General features: G+C 45.1%; 6 protein-coding genes across 9 annotated transcripts; 3 read left to right on the forward strand and 3 right to left on the reverse strand.

The window, feature by feature from the left end:
* Window positions 1-408: 408 nt before the first annotated feature.
* Window positions 409-4,063, reverse strand: LOC108038775 (P protein). Its single transcript, XM_044459710.1, has 7 exons — window positions 3,721-4,063; window positions 2,957-3,343; window positions 2,729-2,901; window positions 2,212-2,554; window positions 1,766-2,154; window positions 1,381-1,707; window positions 409-1,327 (listed from the first exon to the last, which is right to left on the reverse strand). The coding sequence occupies exons 1-7, from the start codon at window positions 3,944-3,946 to the stop codon at window positions 653-655; spliced, it is 2,520 nt and encodes an 839-aa protein (XP_044315645.1). The 5' UTR covers window positions 3,947-4,063; the 3' UTR covers window positions 409-652.
* A 1,203-nt stretch (window positions 4,064-5,266) lies between these two features.
* Window positions 5,267-10,137, forward strand: LOC123037693 (mucin-2). The gene is made up of 5 exons (XM_044459400.1): window positions 5,267-5,294; window positions 5,364-6,993; window positions 7,248-9,169; window positions 9,692-9,728; window positions 9,795-10,137. Exons 1-5 carry the CDS (start codon window positions 5,267-5,269, stop codon window positions 10,135-10,137), a joined length of 3,960 nt encoding a protein of 1,319 aa, XP_044315335.1.
* Window positions 10,138-12,039: 1,902 nt separating this feature from the next.
* Window positions 12,040-13,700, forward strand: LOC108043533. 2 transcript variants are annotated; one of them, XM_017122277.2, is made up of 5 exons: window positions 12,040-12,337; window positions 12,401-12,673; window positions 12,741-13,141; window positions 13,199-13,384; window positions 13,444-13,700. In XM_017122277.2, the coding sequence occupies exons 1-5, from the start codon at window positions 12,239-12,241 to the stop codon at window positions 13,628-13,630; spliced, it is 1,146 nt and encodes a 381-aa protein (XP_016977766.2). In that variant the 5' UTR covers window positions 12,040-12,238; the 3' UTR covers window positions 13,631-13,700. The 2 variants fall into 2 exon arrangements, with proteins under 2 accessions (XP_016977766.2, XP_016977765.2); XM_017122276.2 differs by having other exon boundaries at window positions 12,040-12,673.
* Window positions 13,653-14,769, reverse strand: LOC108043536 (probable 39S ribosomal protein L24, mitochondrial). Its single transcript, XM_017122283.2, has 4 exons — window positions 14,596-14,769; window positions 14,327-14,480; window positions 13,873-14,262; window positions 13,653-13,813 (listed from the first exon to the last, which is right to left on the reverse strand). Exons 1-4 carry the CDS (start codon window positions 14,677-14,679, stop codon window positions 13,698-13,700), a joined length of 744 nt encoding a protein of 247 aa, XP_016977772.2. The 5' UTR covers window positions 14,680-14,769; the 3' UTR covers window positions 13,653-13,697.
* Window positions 14,770-14,996: 227 nt separating this feature from the next.
* Window positions 14,997-17,653, forward strand: LOC108043534 (geranylgeranyl transferase type-1 subunit beta). Of its 2 annotated transcripts, XM_017122280.2 has the most exons (4): window positions 14,997-15,123; window positions 15,347-15,458; window positions 15,516-15,666; window positions 16,494-17,653. In XM_017122280.2, exons 2-4 carry the CDS (start codon window positions 15,349-15,351, stop codon window positions 17,415-17,417), a joined length of 1,185 nt encoding a protein of 394 aa, XP_016977769.1. In that variant the 5' UTR covers window positions 14,997-15,123; window positions 15,347-15,348; the 3' UTR covers window positions 17,418-17,653. The 2 variants fall into 2 exon arrangements, with proteins under 2 accessions (XP_016977769.1, XP_016977767.1); XM_017122278.2 differs by lacking the exon at window positions 14,997-15,123 and having other exon boundaries at window positions 15,172-15,458.
* LOC108043535 (F-box/LRR-repeat protein 15) lies at window positions 17,527-19,123 on the reverse strand. 2 transcript variants are annotated; one of them, XM_017122282.2, is made up of 2 exons: window positions 18,209-19,118; window positions 17,527-17,884 (listed from the first exon to the last, which is right to left on the reverse strand). In XM_017122282.2, the coding sequence occupies exons 1-2, from the start codon at window positions 18,982-18,984 to the stop codon at window positions 17,719-17,721; spliced, it is 942 nt and encodes a 313-aa protein (XP_016977771.1). In that variant the 5' UTR covers window positions 18,985-19,118; the 3' UTR covers window positions 17,527-17,718. The 2 variants fall into 2 exon arrangements, with proteins under 2 accessions (XP_016977771.1, XP_016977770.1); XM_017122281.2 differs by having other exon boundaries at window positions 17,767-18,097; window positions 18,209-19,123.
* Window positions 19,124-19,565: the final 442 nt, after the last annotated feature.

Raw genomic sequence — 19,565 nt, forward strand, 5'->3', positions numbered from 1 at the left:
ACTCAAGAATTATTTATGGTTGTTTATGTTTTCTTCCTAGGTGCATATGGGATAAGTGCACCATCACGAAAATTAGAAAATTAATAGCTTGCATTATAGGGTTTTTTTAAATATTTGTAGGCTCCACCGAAAAAACAGTTTTGTTTTCAAAAGAATAAAGACAGGTACGATATTTTAGTTATTCAATGTTTTCACAGCAAGTAATCCCCTTATTAAACGAAAGATGTTTCTCCATTCTCTATTTATCGCCTGATTAGTTTTTACGATTTCCCCACTTTGACCTCAAACAAATAAGTCTAAAATTAGTCCATTTTACACGACACTACAGATGCAACCTTGAGAGGCCCCCAAAATGTTGTTCATTTCCATCAGTCCAGCAAAAGCTTATAGAACAAACGCCAAGGCATATGTACTTCCATATTTCTTGTATATTTTTATACATTTGCCAATCACAAATAAACGCTTAGATATAGATATTCTTACTTATATATTCAAAAGCAGATTAAACACATCAAGAGGCGAATGTAAAAGGACAACGTCTACAGTAAAACTCACACAAAATAACGATAGATTCGAGGTGAAAAAACATTTTCCATTAATTATAATAATATATTATTAAATAGGGACTGGGAGATATATTACGGAGGGAGTATTAATGCCATTCAAAGATGACATGGGCCACGAGTAGATAGACAGTCATCAGAGTGATCTGTCCCAGCATCATGGGAAAAACGGTCCTTAAATACCGGGTAAATGAGAGCTTATAGCCATGTTGCTCGGCAATTCCGGCTGCAATGACATTGGCTGAAGCTCCGTAGAGCGTTCCATTCCCGCCCATTGAAGCTCCCAGGGTCAGAGCCCAAATCAGTGGCTGCAAGGGCAATCCCAGCGACGGCTTGGCCACCAGCGAGGTCACCAGCTTCACCATCATGGCGGCCACCGGAATACTGTCCAATATGGAGGATGCCAGGGCCGACATCCACAATATCATAAAAATGGCCATGGCCAGGCGATGGCTCTTTCCCACCGAAAGGATCACATGTTCGGTGAGCTCACCGATGCAGGAGAAGATTCCCAATCGCTCCACGCACTCCATCATCACGAACATGGCCGCAAAAAAGAGGAGGGTTGTCCATTCTATGCGGTGCATCAGGTGCTCCATGTCATCGCGATTCAGGATGATTAGGAGTAGGATCACCCCCAGCAGAGCCACCCAACCGAGAGGCAGAGTCCTCCAATGGGGAACGGATTGAATAAAGAAGCAGATTATAACAAACGTCAGGGCTCCAGCGGATTGTAACAGCAGCGTTTTGTTTTTGATGGGGTACTAAAAAGAGATTACTATTTACATATTCCTTTTGGGGTTTTTTAAGACCTTACCTTATGCTTGAGCTCATCCAGGGTGTTGGTATAGACCTCTGAGGATCCCACACCCTTTTGCAATCTTCTAAGAGTCCTCTTCAGCTGCTTTACTTTTCCCTGAAGAGTTCCCCTCACCAGTTGCGCATCCTTGGAGCAGGAGGCCACTGCGTTTAGGGCCCTCTGCCACACCTTCATTTCCCTCCTTAGTTCACTCATTTCCTTGGGCTCATTGAGACGCAGTGCATCAATATTGCGATAGAAAATACGCAGATAGACGCAACTTTGGATGACAGCCAGCAGGACACCTGGGAAAGTGTGGGCCACAAAGGTGGGAAAGGTAACATCCTGAAAATACCAATGAATTTATTATTGTCCCCTTTGCATAATCTCATGATATACTTACATTATCGACAATGAAGTGATTGGTACTGACTATAATGCTGATGGGATCGCCAATAGGCGTTAGTGCTCCTCCAATATTTGCATGCACTATTATGCCCATTACGACGGGCAGTGGATCCAACTGCATTACCTCGCACAAGCGGATTGCCACTGGGGTTAGGAGCAGTACTGTTGTCATATTGTCCAGCACACTGGACACCAGACAGGTGACCAAACAGAGACTATATATCATGGGCCAAATCTTGCCACCCGAGATCTCGAAACAAAACACCGCCAGGTAGTCAAAAACTCCAGTTTCCGTCAATATCAGAATGAGCAGCATCATGCAAAAGAGTAGAGTTAGCAGCTCCATGTCCATCCATTGGATTATTTCATCCATATTAGGACGATCTGAAATGGGTTAAATTTATAAATAAATAAATCATGGATAAGAGATTAATAACCCACCATTAAAGCAGGCCAAAGCTGTCACCGAAAGAATCGAGCAGATCATGGCCACAAAGGTTCTTTCAAACAGTTCCCAGACCAGCAGTGCATAGAAGATTAGCAGGATCAGACCAGCCAGGATGCTGCCCGTCCTGGCATTCACTATCAGCGGATTGTAGTCCAGAATAATGGCCAAGTCCGTCTCCACATCGCTGTAAATATGCAAACGGAATTCGCTCTCCTTTTCGGTGAGGATATCGCTCAGTTCCTGGGTCATTTGATAAGTGCGATTACTGGCCACAGCCGGAGAACGCACCAACTCCTCCTCGGAAAGCAGAGGTAGACGCCAAGCTGGCAGGACGTCCTACAAGAAATATGTTACTTTAATTTTATTAAAGAACTCAAAACAATTTTTGCTATAAGAAAAATTCACCTTATAATGTTGATAAATATTCTTTGGAATCAAACTAATAAAAAAGTTTTCTTTCACTTCAATTCCATTTAGCCTAGGTATTTGAAATGTTAAAGTAATACCCACCTGGAACACCTTGCTGCGATTCTCGCCAATGTAAGTGGACACCTGCGGCTGCACAGTCAGAAAACCAAAGCTCAAAGTCTCATTTTCAGGGGCATCCAGCGTGGAGAGCTCTCTGAAAGCGCCATGTATTTTCAAGCGAAAGTCTCCCGTCGGTTTTTGTAGCAATTTAAAAACTAAAGAAGCAAATGTTTTTAACAAATATTTATAATTCATATGAGACCAACTCACATTTTCCTTGCTCGCCGTGTGGCACATCTATGGTCTTCTCCAGCAGATGCTTCTCACCCACCGAGATGAGCACCACGGCAGCTAGAAGCCAAAAGAGGAGCAGGCCACCCCGCTTCCACAGTTTGTCCCGCTGTCGCTGCTCCTTGGATCGCTTGGACTTATGATGGATCCGGCGGGCCAAGGACTTGGCATTGCTCGGTCCGTTGGCCGGTTCGTGGTCGGAGTGGGTGGTGGCCTCGTCATCGGTGGCATTCTCGTCGCCCGGCCTGGTCTTGATGTCCAGGAAGTCGGAGCCAGCATAACTGGAGCCAGGCTCGTCCTGCAGGCGACTACTGTTCTTCTTATCAACCTCATCATACCCATCCTCATCCTCATCGTCGCTTGCTCCTGCCAAGAAACATTCAGGTGGCATTCAAATAATTAATAAGCTATGTGGCCTGGGAATGGCCGTGTTTGACAGTTTATTGATTTAAATGCCATAGATTTGTATTTGGATACACTGGGAAAACAGTTATTAAATACCAAAATTTTACTTTTTAACTTAACCAATTAAAATGGAATCAGTAATAATTAGTTTAAATGTCTGTCCAACATCTAATCCATTCTTAATTATACACATGAAAACAATTTTTCGATAGGTAAATATATTAAATGGCACATCGATATATTAAACATTATTTATAAAAAATATTCAAACTAAATTCAAGAGTTATTATAACCATTTTAGACTATAAAACATTTTTGAAAAGATTTCCAAGACTCACCATGGATGCGTTCGTTTTCCATCTGAAAACTGGCCATACTGGGATCATGGCGGATTTCGGCAGGCAGTGCGCGCCATACCTGTAAGGACTGCTCGGTGACCTGGACGGCGGCCACCTGGTTGTGATGACAGCCGCTCCTCGGACTGCGATGCTGCAGCTCCATGCTGCACTTGTCCCGGCCGGGACTATCCGGCCGAAGGTTTCGGATTGTATCCCGCAGACCCATAGTCTACGGAATCAGCAGGTAGCACGGGTAGTTGGGGGGCAGAGCGTGGGAGCTTTTCCAGAGATTGTGGTAATCAAAGTCAGCGAGGTACAGTAGCGGACATCTTTGCCGCACGCGAGGCACGATGCGACTGAACGGAATCTTCAGCGACCGAATATAAATCCGAGTCGGACGCGAAGCAGTTGCGGGGTTTCGGTTTCCATTCAGCCGCCGGCGCTGCTTTCAATATTGAAAGTGAAAACGCCTCCTCAACCACCCCTCCCCTCCCTTCAGTTCGTTGGGGCTTTATAGTCGCCGATTTCCAGGATGGCGCAGGCGCCGAGATATTGTTGTGGATTCCCATGTTTTGCTCGCCTCATTCGGGGGTCACAATTCCCATCAACAAGTTTGCATTTTGCACTCCCACGATTGTCTACACTTCGCCCGATTATGACTTATTCAAACGTATTTACTTGACCTATTAATTTCTGCCACCCACACTATCAGATGCACTCAATTGCCCATACGCCATGTGGTCGCTCTATATATGCATGTAAATGTATAATTTTGTTATCCCTAGCAAGTGCTGGTTCAACCTTCAGGTAAAGCTGTTATCTTAGTCACTCATTGATATCCAATCTAATTTATTTAAGTTTAGAGTTTTCCATTATCTTCATGCAACCGATACTGTTTACAAGCTAACACTTATATTTTGCATACTTTTTGGGATCCGATAAATAATTGGGACTTTTAGATAATAAATATTAAAATAAATAATGAAAAATTGAAGCAAAATAATTTAAAATATATAAATAATAATCCTTAAAAAAAAGTGTTATAACAAGTCTCAGAATATTATTAACTCATAAAATTAAAAAACTTAAAGAACAAAATAAAATATTTACTTTTTTTGTAAGGATTTAAAGAACGGGATTGCCGATATAACAATTATAGATCTCTCAATAGATATCTCTTTATAATCCAGCCACTATTTGCGTAAATGTGTACATAACAAACATATTGTGGCCATCCATTCCATTGGAATTTCCTGACTATCACCAAAATTGCATCCTGCAACGACCGTTAACTGTGGGTTGTTAAACAATTGTATACATAAGAAACGTGTCGAAAACGGCTGTTTTAGTAAGCTTGCCCAAACATAAAAGTTAACCTGTTTACACAACTTTTGCCCTATTTATAAGAAGTTAAATGCACAAAAGAAATATTTGCACACATGCAAGGGTTTGTGCAAACTGAATTCCGACACAAATAAAACCTATAAAAGTCGAAGGCAGTGCTGCCTCAAAAACACTATCACCGCCAAGTGCAAGGAGTAACAAAATGCAATTAGCGCTGATCTGCATAACTGGTAATTAGTATCCATATTTCTATTAACCGGAAGTAGTATGTAAGTTTGATCAATATCCTTCTTTTGTAGTGAGCATACTGCTCATTCAGTTTGCAGATGTAAAGGCAGATTTCGATTGGGATGAGTTAAGAGATGGTCCTGTCGAGGAAATAGTACCCGGAGATGGAGGCGATATTATCTGGAATCCCCAACCGATGCAGCCTTGCGACTGTGGAGAAACAACCACAACTAATAGACCAACTAGGAGAAAAGCCACGAAACCACCACGAACCACAACGACGACCACAAAGCGGACCACCAAAAAGAACACCAAACGTACAACGACCACACCAGCCACACCGGATACAACAGATGCGTCTACAACGACCACGGATGCAGGTACAACGGTCACTTGCACCCCTCCCCCTGTACCTTGTGGTTGCTCCGATCAAACTACTGGCAGCAGCACCGATACATCCAGCGACACTTCCATTGACACATCCACCGACACAAGTACAATGGCCTGCAACGACACTACAACTCCATTGTGCACTGACACCACAACCCAAAGTTGTACCTGTGGTCAGGAAACGTCTCCGACAATACCTACTTGTCCCTGTGGCGTAGAAACTTCTACTGCGGTCCCTACATGTCCCTGCAGCGTTGAAACTTCTCCTGCCCTTCCTTCAAGTACCTGCACAACAGGGACTTCTACTGCAACTCCAACCACTACACCCACAACAACTAGTTGCACCACGTCAGCAACTACTCCAATAACAACACCTTCTACCTGTACCCCACCAACTACCACTCCGACATGTACAACGACAACATCCACATGTGCCCCAATAACTACCACTACAAGCACAACAACTGCGTCCACATCTACCACAAGTGCCCCAACAACTACTACTGAAAGATGCACAACAACTGCATCCACGACTGCCCCAACAACTACAACTCAAAGATGCACAACAACTGCATCCACACCTACCCCAACAACTACCACTGAAAGATGCACATGCACTGCATCCACGACTGCCCCAACAACTACAACTCAAAGATGCACAACAACTGCATCCACTCCTACCCCCACAACTACTACTGAAAGATGCACAACAACTGCATCCACGACTGCCCCAACAACTACAACTCAAAGATGCACAACACCTACATCCACTCCTACCCCAACAACTACTACTGAAAGATGCACAACAACTGCATCCACGACTGCCGCAACAACTACAACTCAAAGATGCACAACAACTGCATCCACTCCTACCCCCACAACTACAACTCAAAGATGCACAACACCTACATCCACTCCTACCCCAACAACTACTACTGAAAGATGCACAACAACTGCATCCACGACTGCCGCAACAACTACAACTCAAAGATGCACAACAACTGCATCCACTCCTACCCCCACAACTACAACTCAAAGATGCACAACAACTGTATCCACTCCTACCCCCATAACTACAACTGGGAGATGCACAACAACTGCATCCTCGACTGCCCCAACAACTACAACTCAAAGATGCACAACAACTGCATCCACTCCTACCCCCACAACTACTACTGAAAGATGCACAACAACTGCATCCACGACTGCCCCAACAACTACAACTCAAAGATGCACAACACCTACATCCACTCCTACCCCAACAACTACTACTGAAAGATGCACAACAACTGCATCCACGACTGCCGCAACAACTACAACTCAAAGATGCACAACAACTGCATCCACTCCTACCCCACAACTACAACTCAAAGATGCACAACACCTACATCCACTCCTACCCCAACAACTACTACTGAAAGATGCACAACAACTGCATCCACGACTGCCGCAACAACTACAACTCAAAGATGCACAACAACTGCATCCACTCCTACCCCAACAACTACAACTCAAAGATGCACAACAACTGCATCCACTCCTACCCCCACAACTACAACTCAAAGATGCACAACACCTACATCCACTCCTACCCCAACAACTACTACTGAAAGATGCACAACAACTGCATCCACGACTGCCGCAACAACTACAACTCAAAGATGCACAACAACTGCATCCACTCCTACCCCAACAACTACAACTCAAAGATGCACAACAACTGCATCCACTCCTACCCCCACAACTACAACTCAAAGATGCACAACACCTACATCCACTCCTACCCCAACAACTACTACTGAAAGATGCACAACAACTGCATCCACGACTGCCGCAACAACTACAACTCAAAGATGCACAACAACTGCATCCACTCCTACCCCCACAACTACAACTCAAAGATGCACAACACCTACATCCACTCCTACCCCAACAACTACTACTGAAAGATGTACAACAACTGCATCCGCGACTGCCCCAACAACTACAACTCAAAGATGCACAACACCTACATCCACTCCTACCCTCACAACTACTACTGAAAGATGCACAACAACTGCATCCACGACTGCCGCAACAACTACAACTCAAAGATGCACAACAACTGCATCCACTCCTACCCCCACAACTACAACTCAAAGATGCACAACAACTGCATCCACTCCTACCCCCACAACTACTACTGAAAGATGCTCAACAACTGCATCCACAACTGCCCCAACAACTACAACTCAAAGATGCACAACAACTGCATCCACTCCTACCCCAACAACTACTACTGAAAGATGCACAACAACTGCATCCACGACCGCCCCAACAACTACAACTCAAAGATGCACAACATCTACATCCACTCCTACCCCAACAACTACTACTGAAAGATGCACAACAACTGCATCCACGACCGCCCCAACAACTACAACTCAAAGATGCACAACATCTACATCCACTCCTACCCCAACAGCTACTACTGAAAGATGCACAATAACTGCATCCACGAGTGCCCCAACAACTACAACTCAAAGATGCACAACAACTGCATCCACTCCTACCCCAACAACTACCACTGAAAGATGCACATGCACTGCATCCACGACTGCCCCAACAACTACAACTCAAAGATGCACAACAACTGCATCCACTCCTACCCCCACAACTACTACTGAAAGATGCTCAACAACTGCATCCACGACTGCCCCAACAACTACAACTCAAAGATGCACAACAACTGTATCCACGCCTACCCCAACAACTACTACTGAAAGATGCACAACAACTGCATCCACAACTGCCCCAACAACTACAACTCAAAGATGCACAACAACTGCATCCACTCCTACCCCAACAACTACTACTGAAAGATGCACGACAACTGCATCCACTCCTACCCCCACAACTACAACTCAAAGATGCACAACACCTACATCCATTCCTACCCCAACAACTACTACTGAAAGATGCACAACAACTGCATCCACGACCGCCCCAACAACTACAACTCAAAGATGCACAACACCTACATCCACTCCTACCCCAACAACTACTACTGAAAGATGCACATGCACTGCATCCACGACTGCCCCAACAACTACAACTCAAAGATGCACAACAACTGCATCCACTCCTACCCCAACAACTACTACCGAAAGATGCACAACAACTGCATCCACGACTGCCCCAACAACTACAACTCAAAGATGCACAACAACTGTATCCACGCCTACCACAACAACTACCACTGAAAGATGCACAACAACTGCATCCACAACTGCCCCAACAACTACAACTCAAAGATGCACAACAAATGCATCCACTCCTACCCCAACAACTACTACTGAAAGATGCACAACAACAGCATCCACGACTGCCCCAACAACTACAACTCAAAGATGCACAACAACTGCATCCACTCCTACCCCAACAACTACTACTGAAAGATGCACAACAACTGTATCCACGCCTACCCCAACAACTACCACTGAAAGATGCACAACAACTGCATCCACGACTGCCCCAACAACTACAACTCAAAGATGCACAACAACTGTATCCACTCCTACCCCCATAACTACAACTGGGAGATGCACAACAACTGCATCCTCGACTGCCCCAACAACTACAACTCAAAGATGCACAACAACTGCATCCACTCCGACCCCAACAACCACCACTGAAAGATGCACAACAACTGCATGCACGACTGCTCCAACAACTCCAACTCAAAGATGCACAACAACTGCATCCACTTCTGCCGCAACAACTCCCACTCCAAGTTGCACAACAACTGCGTCTACATGTGCCACTACTACCACACAAGGATGCACAACAACTGCATCCACAAGTGCCCCCATAACTACTACTCCAATTTGCACAACAACAGCATCCACATGTGCCCCAACAACTGGCACTCCAGTATTCCCAACAACAACACCGACATGTTCTCCTCAAACCACACCAACGCCTGTCACCACAACAACTCCTTGTCCGCAAACCACACCAACGCCTGCCCCTACAACAACTCCTTGTCCGACCACATCGACTCCAACGTGTCCTCCCACAACAACGCCGAGTTGTACGACTACCCCAGCAATTACCATTCCCACGACAACTAGGACAACACCTCGTCCAATAACCACGACGCGTCGTCCTTGCCCGTGCCGGCCCCAACCTCCAATCCAGATCCCGCCGTCTTGGTGGTATCCTTACCCATCTTACCCCAACCCCATGTGGCCCTGGCAGCCTAACCCGAATATCCCGCAATGGCCACAGATACCAGGTTATCCTCAGCAGTTGCCGGCACCGTTGCCATATCCTCAGTGGCCCTGGCCTCAATGGCCAAGGCCACCAGTAGTGACGCCTACATCCAACGATTGTGAAAACATTTGCGAAAACCTGTTGAAGGGTGTGAAGTACCAGGAAGATCTCATCAGAAGGTGTTTGTGTCCACACCCATAGTTATATAAGGGTTATTTACAAAATGTTATTAGCTTATTTGCCCAATTGTTAAATTGAATATTGTTTTAATAAAATTTTTATTATAAAAAATATAAATTTGGATTTATTCAAAGGGAGAGATTTAATACAACTATTTATCATGATTGTGTAAAAAATTTGTATACTTCCAATCTAAATATGAATACATTTGAAGAAATTTAACTGAGTTTATAAAATGAAAGGCCGAAAACATAAAAAAAAGATTTTACTAGCTTGGTTTCAATTTCAAACCAGCAAATATAAAAACATTTTCATATCTTATTTATATTGTTATATTTATAAAATCAATAAGGTTACTCCAAATTATGTATATTATAGAAACAGGGAAACAAACAACAGCATGCTAAAACCGCTTTGCTGACTATTACAATAAACATACCAGTATTCGTATTCCATTGAGGTGCTACCGCTGCTGCCATTTCCTGCTCCCCTCATCTTTGGTTTCAATAATGGCAGGGCGCAGGCGCATCTTTGGATTTCTGGATTGCCATGTTTTGCTCGCCTCGTTCGCTTTCCATGGGGCCACACATCAACAAGTTTGCAGTTTGCACTCCACCTTTTGTCGCCACTTGGCTAGATTATTACTTATTTAAACGCAATCATTTGACCCATTATTTTCTGACGCCATCGCGTTGGGGTGCACTCCATTGCTCATGCGACATGTGGTCGCACTACATGTTTGTATTGTAAGCGATTGCTCAAGAGCCAGTAAAAGTTGGAACCCCCATTCGTACAGGTTTAATGACCAATTGTCAAGGGAATTGCAGAACTCACTCCTTATTAAATTGGGCTTAGCCATTAAGTGGCGGAAAAATGGATCGACGTGAGGAAAAAGTGAGCTTAACAAGTAATTATTTAATTTTTAATAGACTATTTATTTGAATGACACTTCTAAAACCAATAACTTAATGTAAAAATTAAAACCACATTATAAAATGAAATTAATTAAATTTAAAACCTACAATAAAATAGATTTTTGAAATCTCAAGGAAATAAGTATTTTCAAATATAGAAATACACTAAAATATATTTTCAACAATACAAAATAATAGGCTTAGGAAGTAATGTTTCTAATGGAAAAGAATTTCCCTTTACAGGGTATCCAAACTCAATAAGCTTTTACCTTTCCTCATCAGAGTCAACCCATAGTTTGCTGGTAATTTATCAAAAACTAGATTATTATCCTGCTGATGGATTATGTTTCGGGTCGATTAGTACCCAATTTCTAGAGGACTTCGCACCACTCCCACTAAAGTTCGTCCTTCGTCCAAGTGAGCTTGCACATTTCCTACACAATAAGCAGATGTTAATGGTTGCCTTTTTGTTGTTTTTTGTTAACTTGTTAATACAAATACACAGTGTGCCAATTCACAAATCCAACAAAGTATGGTGGACACACCAACAAAAACAGCTAGCAAGGCAAATAACAAGTTGTTGACACACAGGGGGGTTTCGAGGGTGAACCTTAGAGGTCGAAAATTTTCTATATTTGGATCTCCTTATTAAACTTAAAAGGAATTTCTTAAAATTAATAAATATATATGATACATACAAAAAATGCCAACCTACTTAAGCTTACTTATTCAAATTGAAAAGAATTGCTTACAATTCTGTAGATTAAATTACCAAGATAAGTAAAATTTACCAGCTCATTAAAAATAATGGTGTCTGGATAAAAATTTAATCATATAATTGGGATTTGGCTATAGACCTCAGATATCCTTAAAAGTAAATTTAATATCATACATGTCGTATGCGTAATTTTTGTGAAAACCAGTCCACTCTAAAGGACACACACGTGCTAACAAAGGGGGAAACGGAAAAGTCATATCCTCCACTTCCTAAAACGGGTCGGGGTGGATTTGGTTTGGCCCTGTTCAATGGTTAGCGCGCAAAAAACAATAATTTTGTTATTGTGTTTTCCCTCATAAGTGGACATGACGGACCCGACGAAAGCTCATTCAGCGCTGGACAGGCAAACTGGAAAGGTCCGAGGCGGAAGATGTCATCGCCCGCAGTGCGAATCACCTTCGTGCAGCACTTCGGACAGACAGCCTGAGCGATGGGCTGCGGCTCCTCTATGGATACGCAGACGAATCCTGTCGTCACTGAGGTCAGCTCGGAAATGCAACCTCGCCAGAATGGCGCCGCCGGAGTATTGGTTGTGTTAAGTCCTTCGACTTATGTCCTAATCCTAATCAATACCCTCCCGTTTCGTCACCAGAACATTGTCGAGCAGTATGTGCGCCTGGACGAACAGATCAGCAAGCTGGAGGGCACCTGTCCGGGTCCGCGTATGGCCACCGTCGAGGCGTGGGTGGAACACCTAAAAGGCAAGCACGAGGCGATGCTGGGACTCGAGGGCATGGGGGATGCGGCTCCGCTTCGGGAAAGGCAGAGGGAAACGGAGGAGGAGGTTCTGGCCCTTCCAAATTACACAATGGGCCGGCAGGGCGACCCAATTGTGGCCAACACACCCACGAAGGACCTGGCACAGGTAAATGGCCTGCCATTAGCGCTTGTGATGAAATTTCCTTTTGTATATTATTAACTTTCGTTATTAGCTAGCCTACAATCTGGGCGTAATTGCTGATGCCCGAAAGGCTTCCATGCACGAGGATTTCTTTGCCAGTCTCAGCGAGTCGGCTTTGCATTTGCTTAGCATTCGATACTACGGAGAGCTGCTGGAACACACTAAAGTGCGTCTGAAGACTCTGGTCGAGAGCTATGCGGAGTTGAACGAGCTGTATGTAAGGCAAGATGGGATTATAGCGTATATGAGCGGAGGAACATACATGACCCGGCTGGAGGAGAGCATTGATGAGCAGTTGGAGACGGCCAGAGATACAAGAGATAAGCTGGGCAGCACCCTGGAGCAGTGGCGCATTTGTGGATTGCTGCTTAGAGCTGCTGCCAACTCCTCAACTCAAGCATTGAAGCAGTGGAGGCAGCTGGGCAGGATGATGTGGGTAGCACAGGGAAACCATTTGTACGTTTGTAATTGAAATTGAAATACTTTCAGCGATCCCAAGCAGAAGCTACAGTGGTCTTTAGACTGCCGAAGTCTGCTTCATGCCTCCATGATCTCCTTGGAGGCGGCTCAGCTGGCCTTACCGCACGTAGAACTGAAGTACATTAGTCATCGCCAAGTTGTAGCCGTTAAGCACTGTAATACGTATCTAATCACAGACATAGCCAATAAGGCGAGGTGAGTCTTTATAAACGTCTCCTGAGAAGTCTCCTTTAATACAAGGTGAATCCTTTAAGGTACGAACACACCAGTCGCGTCTTTACCAGCTACGAATCGAATATGTCCAAGACCTGCACTTGGCTGTACGAGACCTTTAACAACACTCTGCGTCCCGACTTTGACAAAGCGGAGGAGACTGTAAGCAGATTGGCCAAGACGCTCAGGGATCATCGTGAAGAGGTGTTCAGCGCAATGCGAAAATGACAAGAAACTAAATTGCTCAATATTGTGGGTTTTTTGTACGTTACTTTAATAAACAGTAGGAATAGCATTAGTACCAATAGCTCTTCACTGGCGTGCGTTCCTCCTTGATGCCCATTTCCTCCATGATATCCATCTCAAAGGTGGACAGTTTGGGCTGGAAGGTAATTTCACCCACCACAGCGCCTAGAGTTAACAGGAATTGAATTACATAAATAGTATTGATACACGATGCATTCGCATACCTGGTGTATCCTTTTCCCTTTCGATATAGGCATTTGGTGTTTTATAATCGTGCGTCTGATTGTTTGTCTCTGGAACAGGTATAATCCTTCCCGATCGTAAGGACACACGCACCTTCTCTCCCTCCTCCGTGAAGCGCCACTCGAAGTCTGTGCCCTGCAGATCAGAGGGATCCACCAGACGAATGTCTTTGGTAACATGCAGAGGTGCCTCGGACTTGATTATGATGCCGGGAAACTCCTTCTCGCCGCCCACCTTGCGATAGTGCCAGTTGAGACCCTCGACAATGACCCAGTTCCGCTCTGGGATTACCTGGGTAACGATTCCCTGCTTTCCCTTGTCCTTGCCAACCAGGACTTCGATGCGATCGCCGCGAAAGAAGCTCCAATCCTCTGTAAAGATAATTATAATAGAATTGATGGGGATATAAAAAATTCTATTATATCTTCGACTTACCAATTGGTTCCACCAGCACCTTGCGACGCACTGTTCCGGGCATATTCTGCTGCCTGAACTGTCCAGTCCATGAACGGTTTGTTGTGTATCTGAACCGCTTCCGCTCCACTGTGCGTGGCAAGTAATTAAGTTCCTTCGGAGTTTGCCAGTACACCTGTTTAAAATGCATAGAAATATTAGAGCTTATTAATGCAGAAACATGTTTCATGCGATCTGTTACGTGAGCCTCTTAAGGCAAGTTGATCAATGAAAAGTGCTTTTTTGCTTGCCTGCTTTTTGCTGCGCTCGATGTATTCCTTGGGCAGATTGGAGAAGTTCTTCAATTTGCTGGCCAAATATTGTGTTATACGCATTTTATAAGATTAATAAAACCATTAACAAAAACTAGGAAGTTAAATGCGGCTTGCAATCAGCTGTTTGGACCTAAAGAAGAACCATTCACAACGAAGAGCAGTGTATTATTTGGTAAATGTTCATGCGGCGACTTAAATCATGAAAAATTTAACAAAATGTTAAATATTTTTCTTGTCCCTTGGGAAATTATTATTTTTTCAGAAACAAGTTTTAATTGATTTGATCTTTACATTATACTTGTTTTTGAACAAAAAAATATACTAATTCTTATCAGTATTACTTAAAAATTCACGAACAATCAAAGTATTCTCAGTGTAAACACCTTCGCTGCGAACAACAACCGCGGAAAGAAGAAGCAGCTGTTTCTTGTACTGCTCTTGGTTTTTTTTATCGTTCGCCGCAGCGCTAAATTGCAATGCAAACCGGCTTATTATAAACAAAAGGTAAATGCTAGACGATATAAATGTGGGCACGTGCAAGCACAGCTCCATTGGAAGACGCACTCGCGTACGGAGAGCGTCTGATCTGGGCAGCACCACCCATCCATCCGAGAACAGGCCTCGCAGCGCTTAGTCATATCCATAACACAGCACTCACACCCTGATAACGCAGTTCCTGCCCAGCCTTAAGTTCGTATAATAACAAGCAATATGTCCCACCACATAGATATGGAAGACCATGCCGATCCGGAGCCTGTGCTGCTCTCCAAGCACGCCAAGAACCTGCTGCGCTTCCTCAATATGTTGCCGGCTCGAATGGCCTCCCATGATAACACCAGGTAAGTGGGTCCTGAAATATCCTTTTAGGCGCTATAATCATTTTCCTTTTTCCCCAGGAGCACCATTGTTTTTTTCGCCGTCTGTGGCCTGGATGTGCTTAACTCCCTGAATCTGGTGCCGCCTCAAATGAGGCAGGACATCATCGACTGGATTTACGGCGGATTGGTGGTGCCACGCGACAACGAGAAAAAGTGCGGCGGCTTCATGGTGAGCATAAATTTGCGTCTGTCAGGTGAACAAACAGCCCGTTGAAGAGACAAACACATCCCATTCGAACTCCTTATCTCCATACGTGGCTAGGCAGCAGACACTGCGGCAGACCTTGTCCGATCTCCCAGTCTATTGGTTGTTTATCAAGCCAGTTGATATGTGGGCATTCGTATTTCCTTCTCCAAAAGGTGTCAACAAAGTTTATTTTTCCAAGCTACCTGGTTACATCGACCTGAAATGTCTTAGGATACCGAACAATTGTACAATTTGTTTTTTAATACTTGACCACGGGGCCACGTTTATTTTCTCATCACACCATATAATGCTACCTGTACTTGCACTTACTATGGCTGGTGAAATTATAGTACCAAATATGTCAGTCTTAAATCAAAGAAATTGTCTTATCTTGTTAAAAGGAATATAATTACTCATGATCTAATATATTTCATCTACCCCTTTTATACAGTTGTTTACAATGAATCTTTTAATTTGATTTATGAATGTCGTAGTTCCCTTTAAAAGTTACTGAAAAATTACACTATAAAATCCGCTTTATATGCGAAGAGAAATGAATTTTATTTGTAGTCAACGCATCAGGAAAAAATAATATTGAACTTATAATTTACATTGCTATTTTTGCGACCTTCACTGTGCGAATATGCATAATTGTAGGGGAGTTCTCCATTTGCGCAGCAGCTCGATTCCCCAGAACCAACCCCACCTACCGCCACCTTGGTTTTATCGCGCAACGCTTTATCAGCGACGCCAGCAACACGCAAAACCACTTTAAGATATATTGATCAACTTATTGAAACTCTTTGCAGGGCTGCCGAGCCATGGTGCCGAAAAGCGAGGACTCCGAAATCTTAGAATGCATGCGGAACTATCAGTGGGGGCACCTGGCCATGACTTACACCAGCCTCGCAGTGCTTGTCACCCTGGGCGACGATTTGTCCCGCCTGGATCGCAAGAGCATTGTGGACGGAGTTGCTGCAGTGCAGAAGGCGGAGGGCAGTTTTAGCGCCTGCATCGATGGCAGCGAGGATGATATGCGATTCGTTTACTGCGCCGCAACCATTTGTTACATGCTGGACGACTGGGGCGACGTAAACAAGGAGACCATGTTTCAGTTTATTGTTCGGAGCCTGCGATACGATTACGGTTTTAGCCAGGAGCTAGAGGGCGAGGCCCATGGTGGCACCACATTCTGTGCCTTGGCAGCATTGCATCTTAGTGGACAGTTACATCGCCTGGATGCAGCGACGGTGGAGCGAATGAAGCGTTGGCTTATCTTCCGACAAATGGATGGCTTCCAGGGACGTCCCAATAAGCCGGTCGACACCTGTTACTCCTTCTGGATTGGCGCTTCGCTCTGTATTCTGGACAGCTTCGAGCTAACTGACTACGCCAAGAATCGGGAATACATACTGAGCACACAAGACAAGTTAATAGGTGGCTTTGCCAAGTGGCCGCAGGCCACACCAGATCCATTTCACACATACCTTGGACTCTGCGGTCTGGCCTTCACCGGAGAGCCCGGGCTGAGTCCCGTGAACCCCAGTTTGAACATGTCCATGGCCGCCTACGTCCACCTGCAGCACCTTCACGAGCAGTGGCGATCTGGAGATGGTCGGGGCGACGAAGATCTCTCCTTGAGCTCTGCCGCCAAGCAGCAACTAAAACTAAGTGACGTAGCGAAATCAGCCACATCGACTACCTGTAGTTCGCCATTGATTCCGGCACAATGATGGGAATCCGCACCAAGTTCAAGGGAAATGTTGAAGCACACTATTGTATTTATATTGGCCGCATTTTAGCCACGCTTTTTTACCTGTATTCTAAGCGAAAAGCTCGAGCTTTCGGAGAGAAAGATGAATAGGTAATATTTTTATTGTACAGCCTAAATTAATGTTAACAAAGTGTAATATTAAGCTTAAAAGTAAATTAAAGCGTCCCATGCTAAGGCATGTATTTACAGCAAAAACATTGGATAGCCTCGAAAGCCTCCTTGGTACTTTGGGTTTATTGGTCCGGAGTCAGGGATTTATCTCACACCTGCAGGAACAGGCGATGGTGTTGCATGGTCGGCATGTAACCCATGCCCGGTCGATCGATGTGCACACGTCCGCGGAGAGGGGCCAACACCCGTTCCGTGACCAGGGGACAGCGCTGCACCATCAGCGACTGAAGGAGGGGGCAACTCTGGGTGAGGGCGCTGCGGAAGAGGGGAGAACGAAGTGGAGGCTAGTAAACAAGAAAATCGCTGGGATAGAAGTCGTTCAGATTGTAGGCGTTGTGTCCCACGTCCTGCTGTGGTCTATCGATGTAGAGGCGCCGCTGTCGGAGCGGCGCCAAGGAGTGTTCCGTGACCCGCGGACAACGGCGGATGAGCAGGGTCTGGAGACGCGGACAATGCACTGTCAAAGCGCTGAAAAATACGCAGATGCGGATGCAGATGCATTTTCGTTTCCCCAGAAACACACACAGAAGGAACGCACAAACTAGAGACAAAAGACCACATAGGTTAGGGATTACTTACTGCACTCCATAGTCGGAGATGGCAGCACAGCCAATGAGGTTGATGTGCTCCAGCTCGCGGCAATAATTCCCGATCTGGATGAGCACCTGGTCGGTCACACTGGGCGTATTCGCGAGCGACAGGACGGTAAGCTTATTGAGTTTCCGGAAGAAGATAATCAGGCAGCGTTCTCCAATGGCTCCACAGTAGGAGATGTCGAACTCCACCAGCTTGCTCTGGTGCAGCGTCAATGCATCTACGGCTCCCGTCGTCAGCCACTGACACTTGGACAGCTTAAGCACTCGAAGATCTTTGCACTCCACGATGATTGGCTGGAGCGAGAGGGCTGTAATGTTGATGCACTCGTTCAGGTTGACGGCCCACAGCCGTCTCTTGTTGTTGGCCAGCAGTGGGAGGAGCAGTTCATCCGTCAGCCAACGGCAGCAGGCCAAGTGGAGCACCTCAAGCCGGCGACAACAGCGAGCCAAGACTCGAAAGCCCACATCGATATTGCTTGTGTTGTTCCCGGAGAGATGCAGTTCCTGCCGTTTTTCCAGTGCAGCCTCCACGAAGCGTAGCGCGGTACGCGAGCAGCAGCGCAGGTTGAAGAGATCCTTGAGTGACAGGTAGACGGCCACCTGCGGGATGAGCACATCGTCCCAGCAGACATCAAATAGCGACCGTGGTGGGGGATTTGACATGGAGAAGACTGGCCTTGGGCTGGGCGTGCTGGTTCGGGAACCACAGCTGCCCATGGCTGCCAGGTGGGCCTCCTCCTCGGGATGCAGTGTGCACATGGTGCCGCCTCCGGTTACGAGATCTGCCCTCCGAACAGAGCACTCCCAACGCAATCTTCAGCTGCACGGCGAGAACGTAATTCTGTTGTTTACTCGCAAGCAATCAGCTGTTGCCATTCACAGAAAATAGACAACATATTAGTGTGCCCCTTATGTTCTAATACTACTCATGTTTAGTATTTTGACCAGTATTTGTTACAAAATTTAAAAATCTGTGAAAATGAACATAGGTGACCCCGATTCTTTCCTTGGATCTGGCCAAAGCATTCCATTTAAACAAACATTACCTCCCACTTTAAAAACGAATAATCCAAATTTGAATCCTAACTATTTAAGTTTTTAAATATTTATTATGTTTAAAAGCCCAATTTTCGTAAAGCCCAATTTCCCTTCCTTAATCTTTCCCCTACGTCCAAGACGATAGAGCTGCGCAATATTTTAATGAATGAGTTGCAGTCCGGACTAAACACGAGCCCGAAAGTGTGGGGTTTGGATCGGTGTAGTAGAGAGTACTTTGTAATGATGGTGCCGAAAGTTAAAGGCGTGCGAAATTAACTTGATAAGATTGCCGAGCCGTTATC

Source organism: Drosophila rhopaloa, unplaced genomic scaffold, assembly GCF_018152115.1.
Source record: "Drosophila rhopaloa isolate 14029-0021.01 unplaced genomic scaffold, ASM1815211v1 contig_2, whole genome shotgun sequence".
NCBI lineage: Eukaryota > Metazoa > Arthropoda > Insecta > Diptera > Drosophilidae > Drosophila > Drosophila rhopaloa.